Source organism: Panulirus ornatus, chromosome 47 (genome assembly GCF_036320965.1).
Source record: "Panulirus ornatus isolate Po-2019 chromosome 47, ASM3632096v1, whole genome shotgun sequence".
NCBI lineage: Eukaryota > Metazoa > Arthropoda > Malacostraca > Decapoda > Palinuridae > Panulirus > Panulirus ornatus.
This window is the reverse complement of record NC_092270.1, coordinates 23,548,441-23,566,111: the sequence shown is the minus strand read 5'-3', so window position 1 is coordinate 23,566,111 and position 17,671 is coordinate 23,548,441. Positions and strand designations below refer to the sequence as shown.

Below are 17,671 nucleotides of genomic sequence, written 5' to 3'. Positions count from 1 at the left end.
TTACACTTTATCACATACTCCCACCACTCCTGTTTCAGGAGTGGTGGGAGTATGCTTGCTCTTGTCCTCTCACTAACCCCTGACTTTACTCCTATCTCTCATGACATTCCCAAACCACTCTTCCCCTTTACCCTTGAGCTTCGTTTCACTCAGAGCCAAAACATCCAGGTTCCTTTCCTCAAACATACTACCTATCTCTCCTTTTTTCTCATCTTGGTTACATCCACACACATTTAGACACCCCAATCTGAGCCTTCGAGGAGGATGAGCACTCCCCGCGTGACTCTTTCTTCTGTTTCCCCTTTTAGAAAGTTAAAATACATACATATATTTATGTATATCTCTCTTTTTAAACCAAGTATTCCCAATCACCAGTCCTTTTTCAGCACATAAACCTACAAGCTCTTCACCATTTCCATTTACAACACTGAACACCCCATGTACACCAATTATTCCCTTGGGGCCTGAACATGCAGGAGGGTGAAAGGCGTGCAAGGAATAGAGTTAATTGGAATGATGTGTTATATTGGGGTCAACATGCTGTCAATGGATTGAACCAGGACATGTGAAGCGTCTGGGGTAAACCATGGAAAGTTTTGTGGGGCCTGGATGTGGAAAGAAAGCTGTGGTTTCGGTACATTATACATGGCAGCTAGAGACTGAGTGTGAACAAATGTGGCCTTTGTTGTCTTTTCCCAGTGCTCCCTAGCACACATGCAGGGGGAAGGGGTTGTCATTTCATGTGTGGCAGGGTGGTGACAGGAATGAATAAGGGCAGACAGTATGAATTTATGGACATGTGTATATATCTATATGTCTGTGTGTGTATATATATGTATATATTGAGATGTATAGGTATATGTGCGTGTGTAGACGTGTATGTATGTACATGTATATGTGGGTGGGTTGAGCCATTCTTCCGTCTGTTTCGTTGCGCTACCTCGCTAACGCGGGAGACAACAACAAAGCATAATAAATATAATAAGTAAATATATATTCATTTATATTTTGCAAGTCATCACTACTTCCCTAAATACATCCCATTCCTCACTCACTCCTCAGGTCATTGAGTGCCATTCTGCACTCAATCTCTTCTGGTACTTCCTTACACAAGTCTCCTTTCCAAGCTCACTTACACTCACCATTCTCTTCTCCCCAACATTTTCTCTTCTTTCCTGAAAACCTCTACATATCTTCACCATCGCCTCCACAAGATAATGATCAGACATCCCATCAGCTGCCCCTCTCAGCACATTAACATCCAAAAGTCTCTCTTCACATGCCTATCAATTAACACATACTCCAATAATGCCCTCTGTCCATCTCTCCTACTCGCATATATACACTTATGTTTATCTCTCTTTATAAACCAGGTATTCCCAATCACCAGTCCTTTTTCAGCACACAAATCTACAAGCTCTTCTCCATTTCCATTTACAACACTGAACACCCCATGTACACCAATTATAATCTCAACAGCCACATTACTCACCTTTGCATTCAAATCACCCATCACTATAACCCAGTCTCATGCATCAAAGCTGCTAACACACTCACTCAGCTGCTCCCAAATCACTTGCCTCTCATGATCTTTCTTCTCATGACCAGGTGCACAGGCGCCAATAATCATCCATCTCTCTCCATCCACTTTCAGTTTTACCCATACCAATCTAGTTTAATCTATCACATACTCCCACAACTCCTGCTTCAGGAGGAGTGCTACTCCTTCGCTTTTGTCCTCTCACCAACCCTTGACTTTACTCCCAAAACATTCCCAAACCACTCTTCCTCTTTACCTTTGAGCTTTGTTTCACTCCAAGCCAAAACATCCAGGTTCCTTTCCTCAAACATACTACTTTCTCTCCTTTTTTCTGATCTTGGTTACATCCACACACATTTAGAAACCCCAATCTGAGAAAGGTCAGAGACAGGTTGATTAGAAAGGGTAGTGAGTAGTGGGATGAAGAAGCAAGATTGTTAGTGAAAGATAAGAGAGTGACATTTGGATGATTTTTGCTGGGAAGCAGTGCAAATGACTGGGAGATATATTAAAGAAAGCAGCAGGAGATCAAGAGAAAGGTGCAAGAGGTGAAAAAGAGGGCAAATGAGAGTTGGAGTGAGAGAGTATCTTTAAATCTTAGGGAGAATAAAAAGATGTTTTGGAAGGAGGTAAATAAAGTGCGTAAGACAAGAGAACAAATGGGAACATTGGTGAATGGAGCTAATGGGGAGATAAGAACAAGTAGTGGTGAAGTGAGGAGATGGAGTGAATATTTTGGAGGTTTGTTGAATGTGTATGATGATAAAGTGGCAGATATGGGGTGTTTTGTTCAGGATGGTGTGCGAAGTGAGAAGGTCAGGAAAAATGGTTTGGTAAACAGAGAAGAGGAAGTGAAAGCTTTACGGAAGATGAAAGCTGGTGAGGCAGCAGGTTTGGATGGTATTACAGTGGAATTTATCAAAAAGGGAGTGACTGTGTTGTTGATTGGTTGGTAAGGATATTCAATTTATGTATGTATGAATCATGGTAAAGTGCCTGAGGACTGGCAGAATGCATGCCTGGTACCATTGCACAAAGAGAAAGTGGATAAAGGTGAGTGTTCAAATTACAGAGTTTGTCGAGTATTCCTGAGAAATTGTATGGGAGGGTATTGATTGAGAGGGTAAAGGCACATACAGAGCATCAGATTGGGGAAGAGCAGTGTTGTTTTAGAAGTAGTAGAGGATGTGTGGATTAAGTGTTTGCTTTAAAGAATATATGCGAGAAATACTTAGAAAACAAGATGGATTTATATGTAGCATTTAAGGATCTGGAGAAGATATATGATAGGGTGGATAGACATGCTTTGTGGAAGGTTTTAAAAGTATATGGTGAGGGAAATAAGTTGCTAGAAGCTGTGAAAAGTTTTTACCAAGGATGTAAGGTATTTATACGAGTAGGAAGAGAGGAAAGTGACTGGTTTCCAGTGAATTTTGGTTTGTGCAGGAGTGGGTGACATCTCCATGGTTGTTAAATTTGTTTATGGATGGGGTGGTTAGGGATGTGAATGCAAGAGTTTTGGAGAGAGGGGCAAGTATGCAGTCTGTTCTTGATGAGAGGGCTTGGGAAGTGTGTCAGTTGTTGTTTGTTGATGATACAAAACTGGTGGCTGATTTAGGTGAGAAACTGCAGAAGCTAGTGACTGAGTATGGTAAAGTGTTTGAAAGATGAGAGTTGAGAGTAAATGTGAATAAGAGCAAGGTTATTAGGTTCAGTCGGATTGAGAGACAAAATAATTGGGAGGTAAGTTTGAATGGAGAAAAACTGGAGGAAGTGAAGTATTTTAGATATCTGGGAGTGGACTCAGTAGCAGATAGACCATGGAAGCAGAAGTGAGACATAGGGTGAGGGAGGAGGCGAAGGTTATGGGAGTGTTGAAGAATGTGCGGAAGGTATGAATGTTATCTAGATCAAAAATGGGTATGTTTGAAGGAATTGTGGTTCCAACAATGTTATATGGTTGTGAGGCATAGGCTATAGACAGAGTTGTGCGGAGGAGGGTGGATGTGTTGGAAATGAAATATTTGAGGACAATATGTGGTGTGAGGTGGTTTGATCAAGTAAGTAATGAAAGGGTAAGAGAAATGTGTGATAACAGAAAGAGTGTGGTTGAGAGAGCAGAGAAGGGCGTGTTGAAATGGTTGGACACATGGAGGGAATGAGAGGAAAGATTGACGAAGAGGATATATGTGTCAGAGGTGGAGGGAAGAAGGAGAAGTGGGAGACAGGAAGGTGAAAGGTGTGCAAGGAATAGAGTGAACTGGAATGATGTGGTATACCAGGGTCGATGTGCTGTCAATGGATTGAACCAGGGCATGTCAGGCATCTGGGGTTAACCATGGAAAGGTTTGTGGGGCCTGGATGTGGAAAGGGAGCTGTGGTTTTGGTGCATTGGACATGACAGCTAGAGACTGAGTGTGAATGAATATGGTCTTTGCTGTCTTTTCCTGGTGCTACCTCACTGGAGGGGGGGTGATGCTATTTCATGTGTCGGGGTTGCGAAGGGAATGGATGAAAGCAGCAAGTATGAATATGTACCTGTGTGTATATGGATATGTCTGTGTATGTATATGTATGTATACGTTGAAATGAATATGTATGTATAAATGCATGTGTGGACGTCTGTTTCCTTGCGCTACCTCGCTAACATGGGTGACGGCAATTAAGTATAGGTACACCTCCAAATTTCTGGCAACTGATGGTTTGGCATCTCCTTTAGCCTGGATAAAATTACATGAGGAAAATTGAAATTACCGCGGCCATCAGACTACTTTACTGGGAGGCCAAAAATGCCATTGTGTTTAGGGTGCACTTACTTACATTCTTTACACTGCACTTGTAAGCAGTGATACTGAAATTCTGTGAGATTCTTAGCTTATTTTCCTTAAATTTAACCCTAGCTATGGCTTCTAAGACATATGAGAGTGTCAGCCAAAGTGTCCAACATAAACATCAGTCCATATCAATCCAATATAAAGTAGAACTGTTGAAAAAATGGACAGTGGTGTTTTGGTGCATAAGCTGTGTGACATCTACAGTATTGATTCATCAACTGTTCGTGATACAGGTACACCATCGAATTTCTGGCAACTGATGGTTCGGCACCTCCTTAAGTCCGGACAAAATTACATGACAGAGCTTGAAATTACCGTGGCCACCAGACTAGTTTACTGGGCGGCCACAGATGGTGTCATGTGTCGGGCGCGCTTATCTTCATTCTTTACATTGCACTTGGTGGTGACACCGCAATTGCTTCTTATTTTGCTTAAATTTAACCCTAGCTATGGCTTCTAAGACATTTGAGAGTGTCAGTCATGGTGTCAAATGTAAACACCAGTTCATATCAATCCAAGATAAAGTAGAACTGTTGAAAAAATGGATCGTGGTGTTTCAGTGCATAAGCTGTATGACATCTACAGTACTGGTTCATCAACTGTTTATGATATAAAGATGCAAAGGGAGAAAATATGGAGATTTTATGCAGACAGCGATTCCAAGAAGCAAATGACGATTAGAGAAACTATGAAAGATGGTAAGAGTACTGAGCACAACTGAGTGATGAAGGAATGGTTTCGACATTGTCAGAGTGATGGAGTGGACTTGTCAGGTAGCATGATAATGGACCAGGCTAAGTTGATCCATAAAGAACTTAAATTACAACATGAGCATGACTATAGTGAAGGATGGCTTCAAAGATTCAAGAAGCGTTGTGGAATTTCCGTGAATAAAGTGTGCGGAGAAAAGCAGTCAGCAAACCACGAAGGAGCTGCCGAGTATGTGGACAAATTTAAGAGACTCGTAGCTGACAAGCATCTCAGTCCTGAGCAGGTGTATAATGCAGACAAAACTGCACTATTCTGGCGATGCACACCTAGGAAAACAATAACAACTGAAGACAAAGAATACCCCACAGGATTCATACAATCTAAGGACAGACTTACCATCTTAGGGTGCTCAAACATTTAATATTTGTTTAATTCAAATTTCTAGCAGTCTATGGTATACATTAGACACATGGGAGATGTATAATTAGAGGGTAAGAGGTGTATTGATGAAATTATTACAGTTGGTATTACGGTTGGTCTGGCAAAATGGTTAATCCAGCAAGACTTTGGAACCAGGAGTGCCCGAAAATTGGTGGTATGCCTGTACAAAGAAGCAAAGGGAGAAAATATTGAAATTCTATGCAGACAGTGATTGCAAGAGGCAAATGATGATTCAATAAACTATGAAAGACAGTAAGAGTACTGATCATGATCGAGTGATGATGGAATGGTTTCAACAGAGTCGGGAGTGATGGAGTGGACTTCTCGGGTAGTATGGTAATGGACCAGGCTAAGTTGTTCCATAAAGGACTTAAATCACAATAAGAGCATGACTTGAAGGATGGCTTCAAAGATTCAAGAAGTGCCATGGAATTTTCATGAATAAAGTGTGCAGAGAAAAGTGGTCTGCAAACCATGAAGGAGCTGCCAAGTATGTGGACAAATTTGCAAAACTCAAAGCTGACTAGCACCACAGTCCTGAGCAGGTGTATAACGCAGATGAAACTGCATTATTCTGGTGATGCACACCTACAAAAACACTAACAACAGAAGACGAAGACCCCACAGGATTCAAACAATCAAAGAACAGACTTACCATCTTAGGGTGCTCAAACATTTAATATTTGTTAAATTTAAATTTCTATCAGTCCATGGTATACTTTTGACATATGGGAGATGTATAATCAGTGGGTAAGAGGTAAGTAGATGAATTATTATTATGTGACCATGGTTGGTCTAGCAAAATGGTTAATGGCTTTGGAACCAAGAGTACCAGTAAATCAGTGGTGTACCTGTAGAGTAAATAAATATATAAATAAAATGAATATATGGTGAGAGGTCACAGTGGTGCACATGATCTAGTATGTCCTTATGTCCATGAGGAAAATGAAACATGATAAGTTTCTAAGTACACTTTTGTGTAATGATCACATCGTAAGGAGAGATACAAGAATGAGATAGAAGATGAACGAATGTATGAATGATGATGATAGACAAGACGTTTTCAAAGAAGGGAGGAAAAGGAAGGGAAAGTTGAAGAATCAGCTTTGAGCAAGTGAGATTTCGTAGAAGATAAAGAGCTGGGGCTCAACCCAGCATGTAACGAATAGGTTAGGTTAGCATAAGAAAGCACAGGGCCATTGAGGAAGCAAGGAAGCCAAGGAAGAGGTATTCTTTTTTCATTTTTATGTAGAACAGTCAGTTGATATAAAAGAAAGAGATGTGGCTAAGACACCATTAGTAAACATGCATTACTAGATGGTGGTGTTCGGGTGTGGCATCATGTATGTCATAAAATCTTTATTTTGTGGACAGGAAAGGGAAATGTATTTAAAAAATTTTGCCTATAAAAAGCTATCAAGATTGTATAGACCTTCCTAAATCTCTCTGAATTTCTAAATGACTTTACATTAATTTAAAAAATGAACTTGTTGTCGAGGCAGAAGAAATATTCAGAAATCCACAGAACTTTACGAAAAATCACATGCCCTTATTTTTTTTTTTCTATTTTGCTTTGTCGCTGTCTCCCGCATTTGCGAGGTAGTGCAAGGAAACAGACAAAAGAAATGGCCCAAACCACCCCCATACACATGTATATACATACACGTCCACACACGCAAATATACATACCCATACATCTCAATGTACACATATATATACACACACAGACATATACATATATATACACATGCACACAATTCACACTGTCTGCCTTTATTCATTCCCATCGCCACCTCGCCACACATGGAATAACATCTTCCTCCCCCCTCATGTGTGCGAGGTAGCGCAAGGAAAAGACAACAAAGGCCCCATTCGTTCACACTCAGTCTCTAGCTGTCATGCAATAATGCCCTAAACCACAGTTCCCTTTCCACATCCAGGCCCCACAGAACTTTCCATGGTTCAATCCATTGACAGCATGTCGACCCCGGTATACCAAATCAATCCAATTCACTCTATTCCTTGCCCGCCTTTCACCCTCCTGCATGTTCAGGCCCCGATCACTCAAAATCTTTTTCACTCCATCTTTCCACTTCCAATTTGGTCTCCCACTTCTCCTCGTTCCCTCCACCTCCGACACATATGTCTTCTTGGTCAATCTTTTCTCACTCATTCTCTCCATGTGCCCAAACCATTTCAAAACACCCTCTTCTGCTCTCTCAACCACGCTCTTTTTATTTCCACACATCTCTCTTACCCTTACGTTACTTACTCGATCAAACCACCTCACACCACATATTGTCCTCAAACATCTCATTTCCAGCACATCCACCCTCCTCCGCACTACTCTATCCATAGCCTACGCCTCACAACCATACAACATTGTTGGAACCACTATTCCTTCAAACATACCTATTTTTGCTTTCCGAGATAATGTTCTCGACTTCCACACATTCTTCAACGCTCCTAGGATTTTCCCCCCCTGCCCCACCCTATGATTCACTTCCGCTTCCATGGTTCCATCCGCTGCCAGATCCACTCCCAGATATCTAAAACACTTTACTTCCCCCAGTTTTTCTCCATTCAAACTTACCTCCCAATTGACTTGACCCTCAACCCAACTGTACCTAATAACCTTGCTCTTATTCACATTTACTCTTAACCTTCTTCTTTCACACACTTTACCAAAATCGGTCACCAGCTTCTGCAGTTTCTCACATGAATCAGCCACCAGCGCTGTATCATCAGCAAACAACAACTGACTCACTTCCCAAGCTCTCTCATCCCCAACAGACTTCATACTTGCCCCTCTTTCCAAAACTCTTGCATTCACCTCCCTAACAACCCCATCTATAAACAAATTAAACAACCATGGAGACATCACACACCCCTGCCGCAAACCTACATTCACTGAGAACCAATCACTTTCCTCTCTTCCTACACGTACACATGCCTTACATCCTCGATAAAAACTTTTCACTGCTTCTATAAACTTGCCTGCCACACCATATATTCTTAGTACCTTCCACAGAGCATCTCTATCAACTCTATCATATGCCTTCTCCAGATCCATAAATGCTACATACAAATCCATTTGCTTTTCTAAGTATTTCTCACATACATTCTTCAAAGCAAACACCTGATCCACACATCCTCTACCACTTCTGAAACCACACTGCTCTTCCCCAATCTGATGCTCTGTACATGCCTTCACCGTCTCAATCAATACCCTCCCATATAATTTACCAGGAATACTCAATAAACTTACACCTCTGTAATTTGAGCACTCGTGCCCTTATTCAATATAATTTTGAATATATAAAGTTCAACTTCCAATTTAATTCTATTTTGTTTGGAGATCTGTTACAGGCACACTGTACGTAAATCTTACAGTCTCATGTAAATGCCACAAAAGAGAAGAAATTATCATGTGCTTGCACTATGAAGACAAGAATATATGTCAAAAAATCTACCTCATAAGTAATGTAATCAGTACACTTAAAAGAACCAAAATGATATAATTACACAAAATCAAATTCATTTATTATAAGTAATGTGGGAGTGTATGAAAGATTTGGTATGACAGGGAATACAAAGGAATGAATTGTGGAGTGGGAGAGTGGGTGAAACATAATACTTTAAGGTGGTCTGAACATGTGGAAAGAATGCAAGATGTGAATTTACAAGGAGAGTGCATGATAATAAAATTACAAGGGTTGGTGTGAGAAGACCACCTGTGACATGGGAAAATAGAATGGAAGAGTACTGTAGAGAAATGGGGGAAGAATGTTTGGAACAGTGTATGCAAGGGAGGCATGTAGGGACAGGGATAAGGGAGGGTCTTTTGCCATGGTTATCCCCTTGGTGGGAGTCCTACAGGGAATGGGCATCAGAGATACTGATAGACAGAAAAACAAAAATTTTCATACTTGTTTGTTGTTTCCCGCATTAGCAAAATAACGTCATGTTTACTCTTTTTCCTCAGCGTTAGTTATATTCTCCAGATGTAAAAGTCATGAAGACAGGAGCGTGAGTTACGAATGACACAAGCAGGAGCACTGGTGATGTGGGATGTAAATTGCTTTCAAATATAACACTGAGAGAACAAAGTTCTCTCCCATTTGCTCACATTCATCCCCTAGCAGTCATGTGCAATGAATTAAAAACCCAAAAATCAAAATGCTGTGGCTCAGGGAATAACACAGCCTTTAATAATGTGTCTGAAACCATCAAAAGGTACTGTATTATAAATAACAAAGATGGAAGTACCATTACTGGAAGAAAGCAGGCCATGAGTAAAAAAATCCTTCTTTCAATGACCTATTTACTTCATCCACAATGTTGCTTTAATAGGTAACTAAGGCTAACTGAACTGTTGCATTTTTAGTAACATCCAAACATCTTTACCTTATGTATGATACGTGTAGTTTCCCGAGGGTAACTGCTCTTGGAGATAGAAGCACCAAATGTAGCAAAATCATGTACTCCTTCCAGCATCCGACAAGCAGACAGAACACTTTCAGTATCAAAAGGATACCTGCCAAACACAAATAAAATGCTGATATTAATGCCAACAAATACACTATGAAAAGATAAATTTAATGGAAAGTTCAAGAGCTGAAGAAAGAGTTCTAGTATCAGAGTCAATGGAGGGAAGAAAGTAAAGGAGGAGAAAAGAATTAAAAAATCAAAGACGGGAGTGTCAGGCAACACAGCAAAGAAAATGAGGATAGATACTCGAGCATAAAAAGAGAGATATACATAAGTATACGTATGTAAGTAGAAGAGATGGCCAGAGAGCGTTACTGGATTAAGTGTTCATTGATAGGCATGTGAAAGAGAGACTTTTAGATGTTAATGTGCTGAGGGGGTTAACTGGAGGGATGTCTGATCATTATCTTGTGGAGGCGAAGGTGAAGATATGCAGAAGTTTTCAGAAAAGAAGAGAGAATGTTGGGGGTGAAGAGAGTGGCGAGAGTAAGTGAGTTTGGAAAGGAGACTTGCGTGAGGAAATACCATGAAAGATTGAGTGCAGAATGGAAAAAGGTGAGAGCAAATGACATAAGGGAAGTGGGAGAGGAATGGGATGTATTTAGGGAAGCAGTGATGGCTTGTGCAAAAGATGCATGTGGCAAGAGAAAGATGGGAGGTGGGCAGGTTAGAAAGGGGAGTGAGTGGTGGGATGAAGAAGTAAGATTATTAGTGAAAGAGAGGAGAGAGGCATTTGGATGATTTTTGCAGGGAAATAGTGCAAATGACTGGGAGATGTATAAAAGAAAGTGGCAGGAGGTCAAGAGAAAGGTGCAAGAGGTAAAAAAGAGGGCAAATGAGAGTTGGGGTGAAAGAGTATCACTAATTTTTTTTTTTTTTTTTTTTTTTTTTTATACTTTGTCGCTGTCTCCCGCGTTTGCGAGGTAGCGCAAGGAAACAGACGAAAGAAATGGCCCAACCCCCCCCATACACATGTACATACACACGTCCACACACGCAAATATACATACCTACACAGCCTTCCATGGTTTACCCCAGACTCTTCACATGCCTTGATTCAATCCACTGACAGCACGTCAACCCCTGTATACCACATCGCTCCAATTCACTCTATTCCTTGCCCTCCTTTCACCCTCCTGCATGTTCAGGCCCCGATCACACAAAATCCTTTTCACTCCATCTTTCCACCTCCAATTTGGTCTCCCTCTTCTCCTCGTTCCCTCCACCTCCGACACATATATCCTCTTGGTCAATCTTTCCTCACTCATTCTCTCCATGTGCCCAAACCATTTCAAAACACCCTCTTCTGCTCTCTCAACCACGCTCTTTTTATTTCCACACATCTCTCTTACCCTTACGTTGCTTACTCGATCAAACCACCTCACACCACACATTGTCCTCAAACATCTCATTTCCAGCACATCCATCCTCCTGCGCACAACTCTATCCATAGCCCACGCCTCGCAACCATACAACATTGTTGGAACTACTATTCCTTCAAACATACCCATTTTTGCTTTCCGGGATAATGTTCTCGACTTCCACACATTTTTCAAGGCTCCCAAAATTTTCGCCCCCTCCCCCACCCTATGATGTTTTGGAAGGAGGTAAATAAAATGCATAAGACAAGAGAACAAATGGGAACATCAGTGAAGGGGGCTAATGGGGATGTAATAACAAGTAGTGGTGAAGTGAGGGGATGGAGCATTTTGAAGTTCTGTTGAATGTGTTTGATGATAGAGTGGCAGATATAGGGTGTTCTTGTCGGGGTAGTGTGCGAAGTGAGAGGGTCAGGGAGAATGATTTGGTAAACAGAGAAGAGGTAGTGAAAGCTTTGCGGAAGATGAAAGCTGGCAAAGTGGCGGGTTTGGATGGTATTGCTGAGGAATTTATTAAAAAAGGGGGTGACTGTGTTGTTGACTGGTTGGTGAGGATATTCAATGAATGTATGCTTCATGATGAAGAGCCTAGGATTGGCAGAATGCATGCATAGTGCCATTGTACAAAGGCAAAGGGGATAAAAGTGAGTGCTCAAATTACAGAGGTATAAGTTTGTTAAGTATTCCCGGGAAATTATATGGGAGGGTATTGATTGAGAGGGTGAAGGCATGTACAGAGCATCAGACTGGGGAAGAGCAGTGTGGTTTCAGAAGTGGTAGAGGATGTGCGGATCAGGTGTTTGTTTTGAAGAATGTATGTGAGAAATACTTAGAAAAACATATGGATTTGTATGTGGCATTTATGGATCTGGAGAGGCCTTTGATAGGATAGAGTTGATAGGGATGCTCTGTGGAAAGTATTAAGAGTATATGGTGTGGGAGGTAAGTTGCTAGCAGCAGTGAAAAGTTTTTATCGAGGTGTAAGGCACGTGTATGAGTAGGAAGAGAGGAAAGTGATTGTTTCCCAGTAAATGTCAGTTTGTGGCAGGGGTGCGTGATGTCTCCATGGCTGTTAAATTTGTTTATGGATGAGGTTGTTTGGGGGGTGAATGCGAGAGTCTTGGAGAGAGGGGCAAGTAAGCAGTATGTTGGGGATGAGAGGGCTTGGGAAGCGAGTCAGTTGTTCGCTGATGATAAAGTGCTGGCGACTGATTTGGGTGAGAAACTGCAGAGGATGGCGACTGAGTTTGGTAAAGTGTGTGAAAGAAGAGAGCTGAGAGTAAATGTGAATAAGAGCAAGGTTATTAGGTTCAGTAGGGTTGAGGGACAAGTCAACTGGGAGGTAAGTTTAAATGTAGAAGAACTGGAGGAATTGATTGTTTTAGATATCTGGGAGTGGATTTGGCAGCGGATGGAACCATGGAAACAGAAGTGAGTCACAAGATGGGGTAGGGGCGAAGGTTCTGGGAGCATTGAAGAATGTGTGTAAGGCGAGAACATTATCTTGGAAAGCAAAATTAGGCTGTTTGAAGGAACTGTGGTTCCAACAATGTTATGTGGTTGTGAGGCATAGGCTGTAAATAGGGTTGTGCAGAGGAGGGTGGATATGTTGGAAACGAGATGTTTGAGGACAATATGTGGTGATAGGGGGTTTGATCAAGTAAGTAATTAAAGGCTAAGAGAGATGTGTGGTAATAAAAAGGGTGTGGTTGAGAGATTAGAAGAGGTTGTATTGAAATGGTTTGGTCACATGGAGAGAATGAGGGAGGGAAGATTGACAAAAAGGATATATGTGTCAAAGATGGAGGGAATGAGAAGTGGGAGACCAAACTGGAGGTGGAAGGATGGAGTGAAAAAGATTTTGAGTGATCGGGGCTTGAACATACAGGAGGGTGAAAGGCGTGCAAGGAATAGAGTGAATTGGGACAATGTGGTATACCGGGGCCTGAACACACAGAAGGGTGAAAGGTGTGCCAGGAATAGAGTGAATTGGAACGATGTGGTATACCAGGGTTGACGTGCTGTCAATGGATTGAACCAGGGCATGTGAAGCATCTGGGGTAAACCATGGAAAGTTTAGTGGGGCCTGGATGTGGAAAGGGTGCTGTGGTTTTGGTGCATTACACATGACAGCTAGAGACTGAGTGTGAACAAATGTGGCCTTTGTTGTCTTCCTAGCACTACCTCACACACGTGCGGGGGGAGAGGGGTGCCATTTCATGGGTGGCGAAGAGAATGGATGAAGGCAGCATGTATGAATGCGTAAATGTGTATATATGCATATGTCTGTGTATGTGTATGTATGCATACGTTGAAATGTATAAGTATGTATATGAGCGTGAGTGGGCATTCATGTATATACATGTGTATGTGGGGGGGTTGGGCCATTCTTCTGTCTGTTTCCTTGTGCTACCTTGCTTACGTGGGGGACAGCAACAAAGTATAATAATAATAATAATAATAATAATAATAATAATTGTTTAATTGGCATTGTTTAAGCCACTGCACCTCTCCAGCTCAACCAGAGAAGAATTGGAAGTTGCCAACGGAACTACCTTGGCCCACCAGTGATGCTACTACGTTTGTGAATCAAGAACCATTGCAACACAAACCTCGCCAGGTGGTAGAGTGTCCCACAGTGTATCGAGACAGACTTCCCCAGAACTTTTTTTTAAAGGGGAAGTAAATGTTATTAGTTGTGTTACTGGAGTGATAGTTTTCATACATGGTGCTTTGACAAGAAAATAGTGAAATTGGAAAAATGTAGCTTAGACATTGAAACTTATTGATACAGTGGTTAAATTGATGAGAACTACTATTGACGTTTGTGTAAATAAATTAAACATTTCCTTTTTCCATAGCCAGAGGTTGAACCATTATGTGACATTCATTTTTTCATTTCATTTCAAGCTAGAAGTTTCAGTTTTCTAAATTGTTTCTTACATTTTTCACATGTATATATATGTATGTGTGTGTGTGTGTATGTGTGCGTGTGTGTGTGTATGTGTGTGTATGTGTATTTTTTTTTTCTTTTTTTTTTTATACTTTGTCGCTGTCTCCCGCGTTTGCGAGGTAGCGCAAGGAAACAGACGAAAGAAATGGCCCAACCCCCCCCATACACATGTATATACATACGTCCACACATGCAAATATACATACCTACACAGCTTTCCATGGTTTACCCCAGACGCTTCACATGCCTTGATTCAATCCACTGACAGCACGTCAACCCCGGTATACCATATCGCTCCAATTCACTCTATTCCTTGCCCTCTTTTCACCCTCCTGCATGTTCAGGCCCCGATCACACAAAATCTTTTTCACTCCATCTTTCCACCTCCAATTTGGTCTCCCTCTTCTCCTCGTTCCCTCCACCTCCGACACATATATCCTCTTGGTCAATCTTTCCTCACTCATTCTCTCCATGTGCCCAAACCACTTCAAAACACCCTCTTCTGCTCTCTCAACCACGCTCTTTTTATTTCCACACATCTCTCTTACCCTTACGTTACTCACTCGATCAAACCACCTCACACCACACATTGTCCTCAAACATCTCATTTCCAGCACATCCATCCTCCTGGCAACTCTATCCATAGCCCACGCCTCACAACCATACAACATTGTTGGAACCACTATTCCTTCAAACATACCCATTTTTGCTTTCCGAGATAATGTTCTCAACTTCCACACATTCTTCAAGGCCCCCAGAATTTTCGCCCCCTCCCCCACCCTATCATCCACTTCCGCTTCCATGGTTCCATCCACTGCCAGATCCACTCCCAGATATCTAAAACACTTTACTTCCTCCAGTTTTTCTCCATTCAAACTCACCTCCCAATTGACTTGACCCTCAACCCTACTGTACCTAATAACCTTGCTCTTATTCACATTTACTCTTAACTTTCTTCTTCCACACACTTTACCAAACTCAGTCACCAGCTTCTGCAGTTTCTCACATGAATCAGCCACCAGCGCTGTATCATCAGCGAACAACAACTGACTCACTTCCCAAGCTCTCTCATCCCCAACAGACTTCATACTTGCCCCTCTTTCCAAAACTCTTGCATTTACCTCCCTAACAACCCCATCCATAAACAAATTAAACAACCATGGAGACATCACACACCCCTGCCGCAAACCTACATTCACCGAGAACCAATCACTTTCCTCTCTTCCTACACGTACACATGCCTTACATCCTCGATAAAAACGTTTCACTGCTTCTAACAACTTTCCTCCCACACCATATATTCTTAATACCTTCCACAGAGCATCTCTATCAACTCTATCATATGCCTTCTCCAGATCCATAAATGCTACATACAAATCCATTTGCTTTTCTAAGTATTTCTCACATACATTCTTCAAAGCAAACACCTGATCCACACATCCTCTACCACTTCTGAAACCACACTGCTCTTCCCCAATCTGATGCTCTGTACATGCCTTCACCCTCTCAATCAATACCCTCCCATATAATTTACCAGGAATACTCAACAAACTTATACCTCTGTAATTTGAGCATTCACTCTTATCCCCTTTGCCTTTGTACAATGGCACTATGCACGCATTCCGCCAATCCTCAGGCACCTCACCATGAGTCATACATACATTAAATAACCTTACCAACCAGTCAACAATACAGTCACCCCCTTTTTTAATAAATTCCACTGCAATACCATCCAAACCTGCTGCCTTGCCGGCTTTCATCTTCCGCAAAGCTTTCACTACCTCTTCTCTGTTTACCAAATCATTTTCCCTAACCCTCTCACTTTGCACACCACCTCGACCAAAACACCCTATATCTGCCACTCTATCATCAAACACATTCAACAAACCTTCAAAATACTCACTCCATCTCCTTCTCACATCACCACTACTTGTTATCACCTCCCCATTTGCGCCCTTCACTGAAGTTCCCATTTGCTCCCTTGTCTTACGCACTTTATTTACCTCCTTCCAGAACACCTTTTTATTCTCCCTAAAATTTAATGATACTCTCTCACCCCAACTCTCATTTGCCCTTTTTTTCACCTCTTGCACCTTTCTCTTGACCTCCTGTCTCTTTCTTTTATACATCTCCACTCAATTGCATTTTTTCCCTGCAAAAATCGTCCAAATGCCTCTCTCTTCTCTTTCACTAATACTCTTACTTCTTCATCCCACCACTCACTACCCTTTCTAATCAACCCACCTCCCACTCTTCTCATGCCACAAGCATCTTTTGCGCAATCCATCACTGATTCCCTAAATACATCCCACTCCTCCCCCACTCCCCTTACTTCCATTGTTCTCACCTTTTTCCATTCTGTACTCAGTCTCTCCTGGTACTTCCTCACACAAGTCTCCTTCCCAAGCTCACTTACTCTCACCACCCTCTTCACCCCAACATTCACTCTTCTTTTCTGAAAACCCATACAAATCTTCACCTTAGCCTCCACAAGATAATGATCAGACATCCCTCCAGTTGCACCTCTCAGCACATTAACATCCAAAAGTCTCTCTTTCGCACGCCTGTCAATTAACACGTAATCCAATAACGCTCTCTGGCCATCTCTCCTACTTACATAAGTATACTTATGTATATATATACTTATGTGTATATATATATGTATATTATCCCTGGGGATAGGGGTGAAAGAATACTTCCCACGCATTCCTCGCGTGTCGTAGAAAGCGACTAGAGGAGACGGGAGCGGGGGGCCAGAAATCCTCCCCTCCTTGTATTTTTTTAACTTTCTAAAATGGGAAACAGAAGGAGTCACGCGGGGAGTGCTCATCCTCCTCGAAGGCTCAGATTGGGGTGCCTAAACGTGTGTGGATGTAACCAAGATGTAAAAAAAGGAGAGATAGGTAGTATGTTTGAGGAAAGGAACCTGGATGTTTGGCTCTGAGTGAAACGAAGCTTAAGGGTAAAGGGGAAGAGTGGTTTGGGAATGTCTTGGGAGTAAAGTCAGGGGTTAGTGAGAGGACAAGAGAAAGGGAAGGAGTAGCAGTACTCCTGAAACAGGAGTTGTGGAAGTATGTGATAAAATGTAAGAAAGTAAATTCTCGATTAATATGGGTAAAACTGAAAGTTGATGGAGAGAGATGGGTGATTATTGGTGCATATGCACCTGGGCATGAGAAGAAAGATCATGAGAGGCAAGTGTTTTGGGAGCAGCTGAATGAGTGTGTTAGTGGTTTTGATGCACGAGACCGGGTTATAGTGTTGGGTGATTTGAATGCAAAGGTGAGTAATGTGGCAGTTGAGGGAATAATTGGTATACATG

At 41.8% G+C, this 17,671-nt stretch overlaps 1 protein-coding gene across 6 annotated transcripts in view; it reads right to left on the bottom strand.

The window, feature by feature from the left end:
- LOC139763694 (tRNA pseudouridine synthase-like 1) overlaps positions 1-17,671 on the bottom strand; it is a 122,000-nt gene that overhangs the window by 12,668 nt on the left and 91,661 nt on the right. For all 6 annotated transcript variants that reach the window (XR_011716215.1, XR_011716216.1, XM_071690015.1 and 3 more), the window contains one exon: positions 9,934-10,063. Coding sequence is in view for 4 of the 6 variants with exons in the window: in XM_071690015.1 (XP_071546116.1) it covers positions 9,934-10,063 (130 nt within the window). In the remaining 2 variants the exon portion in view is untranslated. The remainder of the gene's footprint in view (positions 1-9,933; positions 10,064-17,671) is intronic.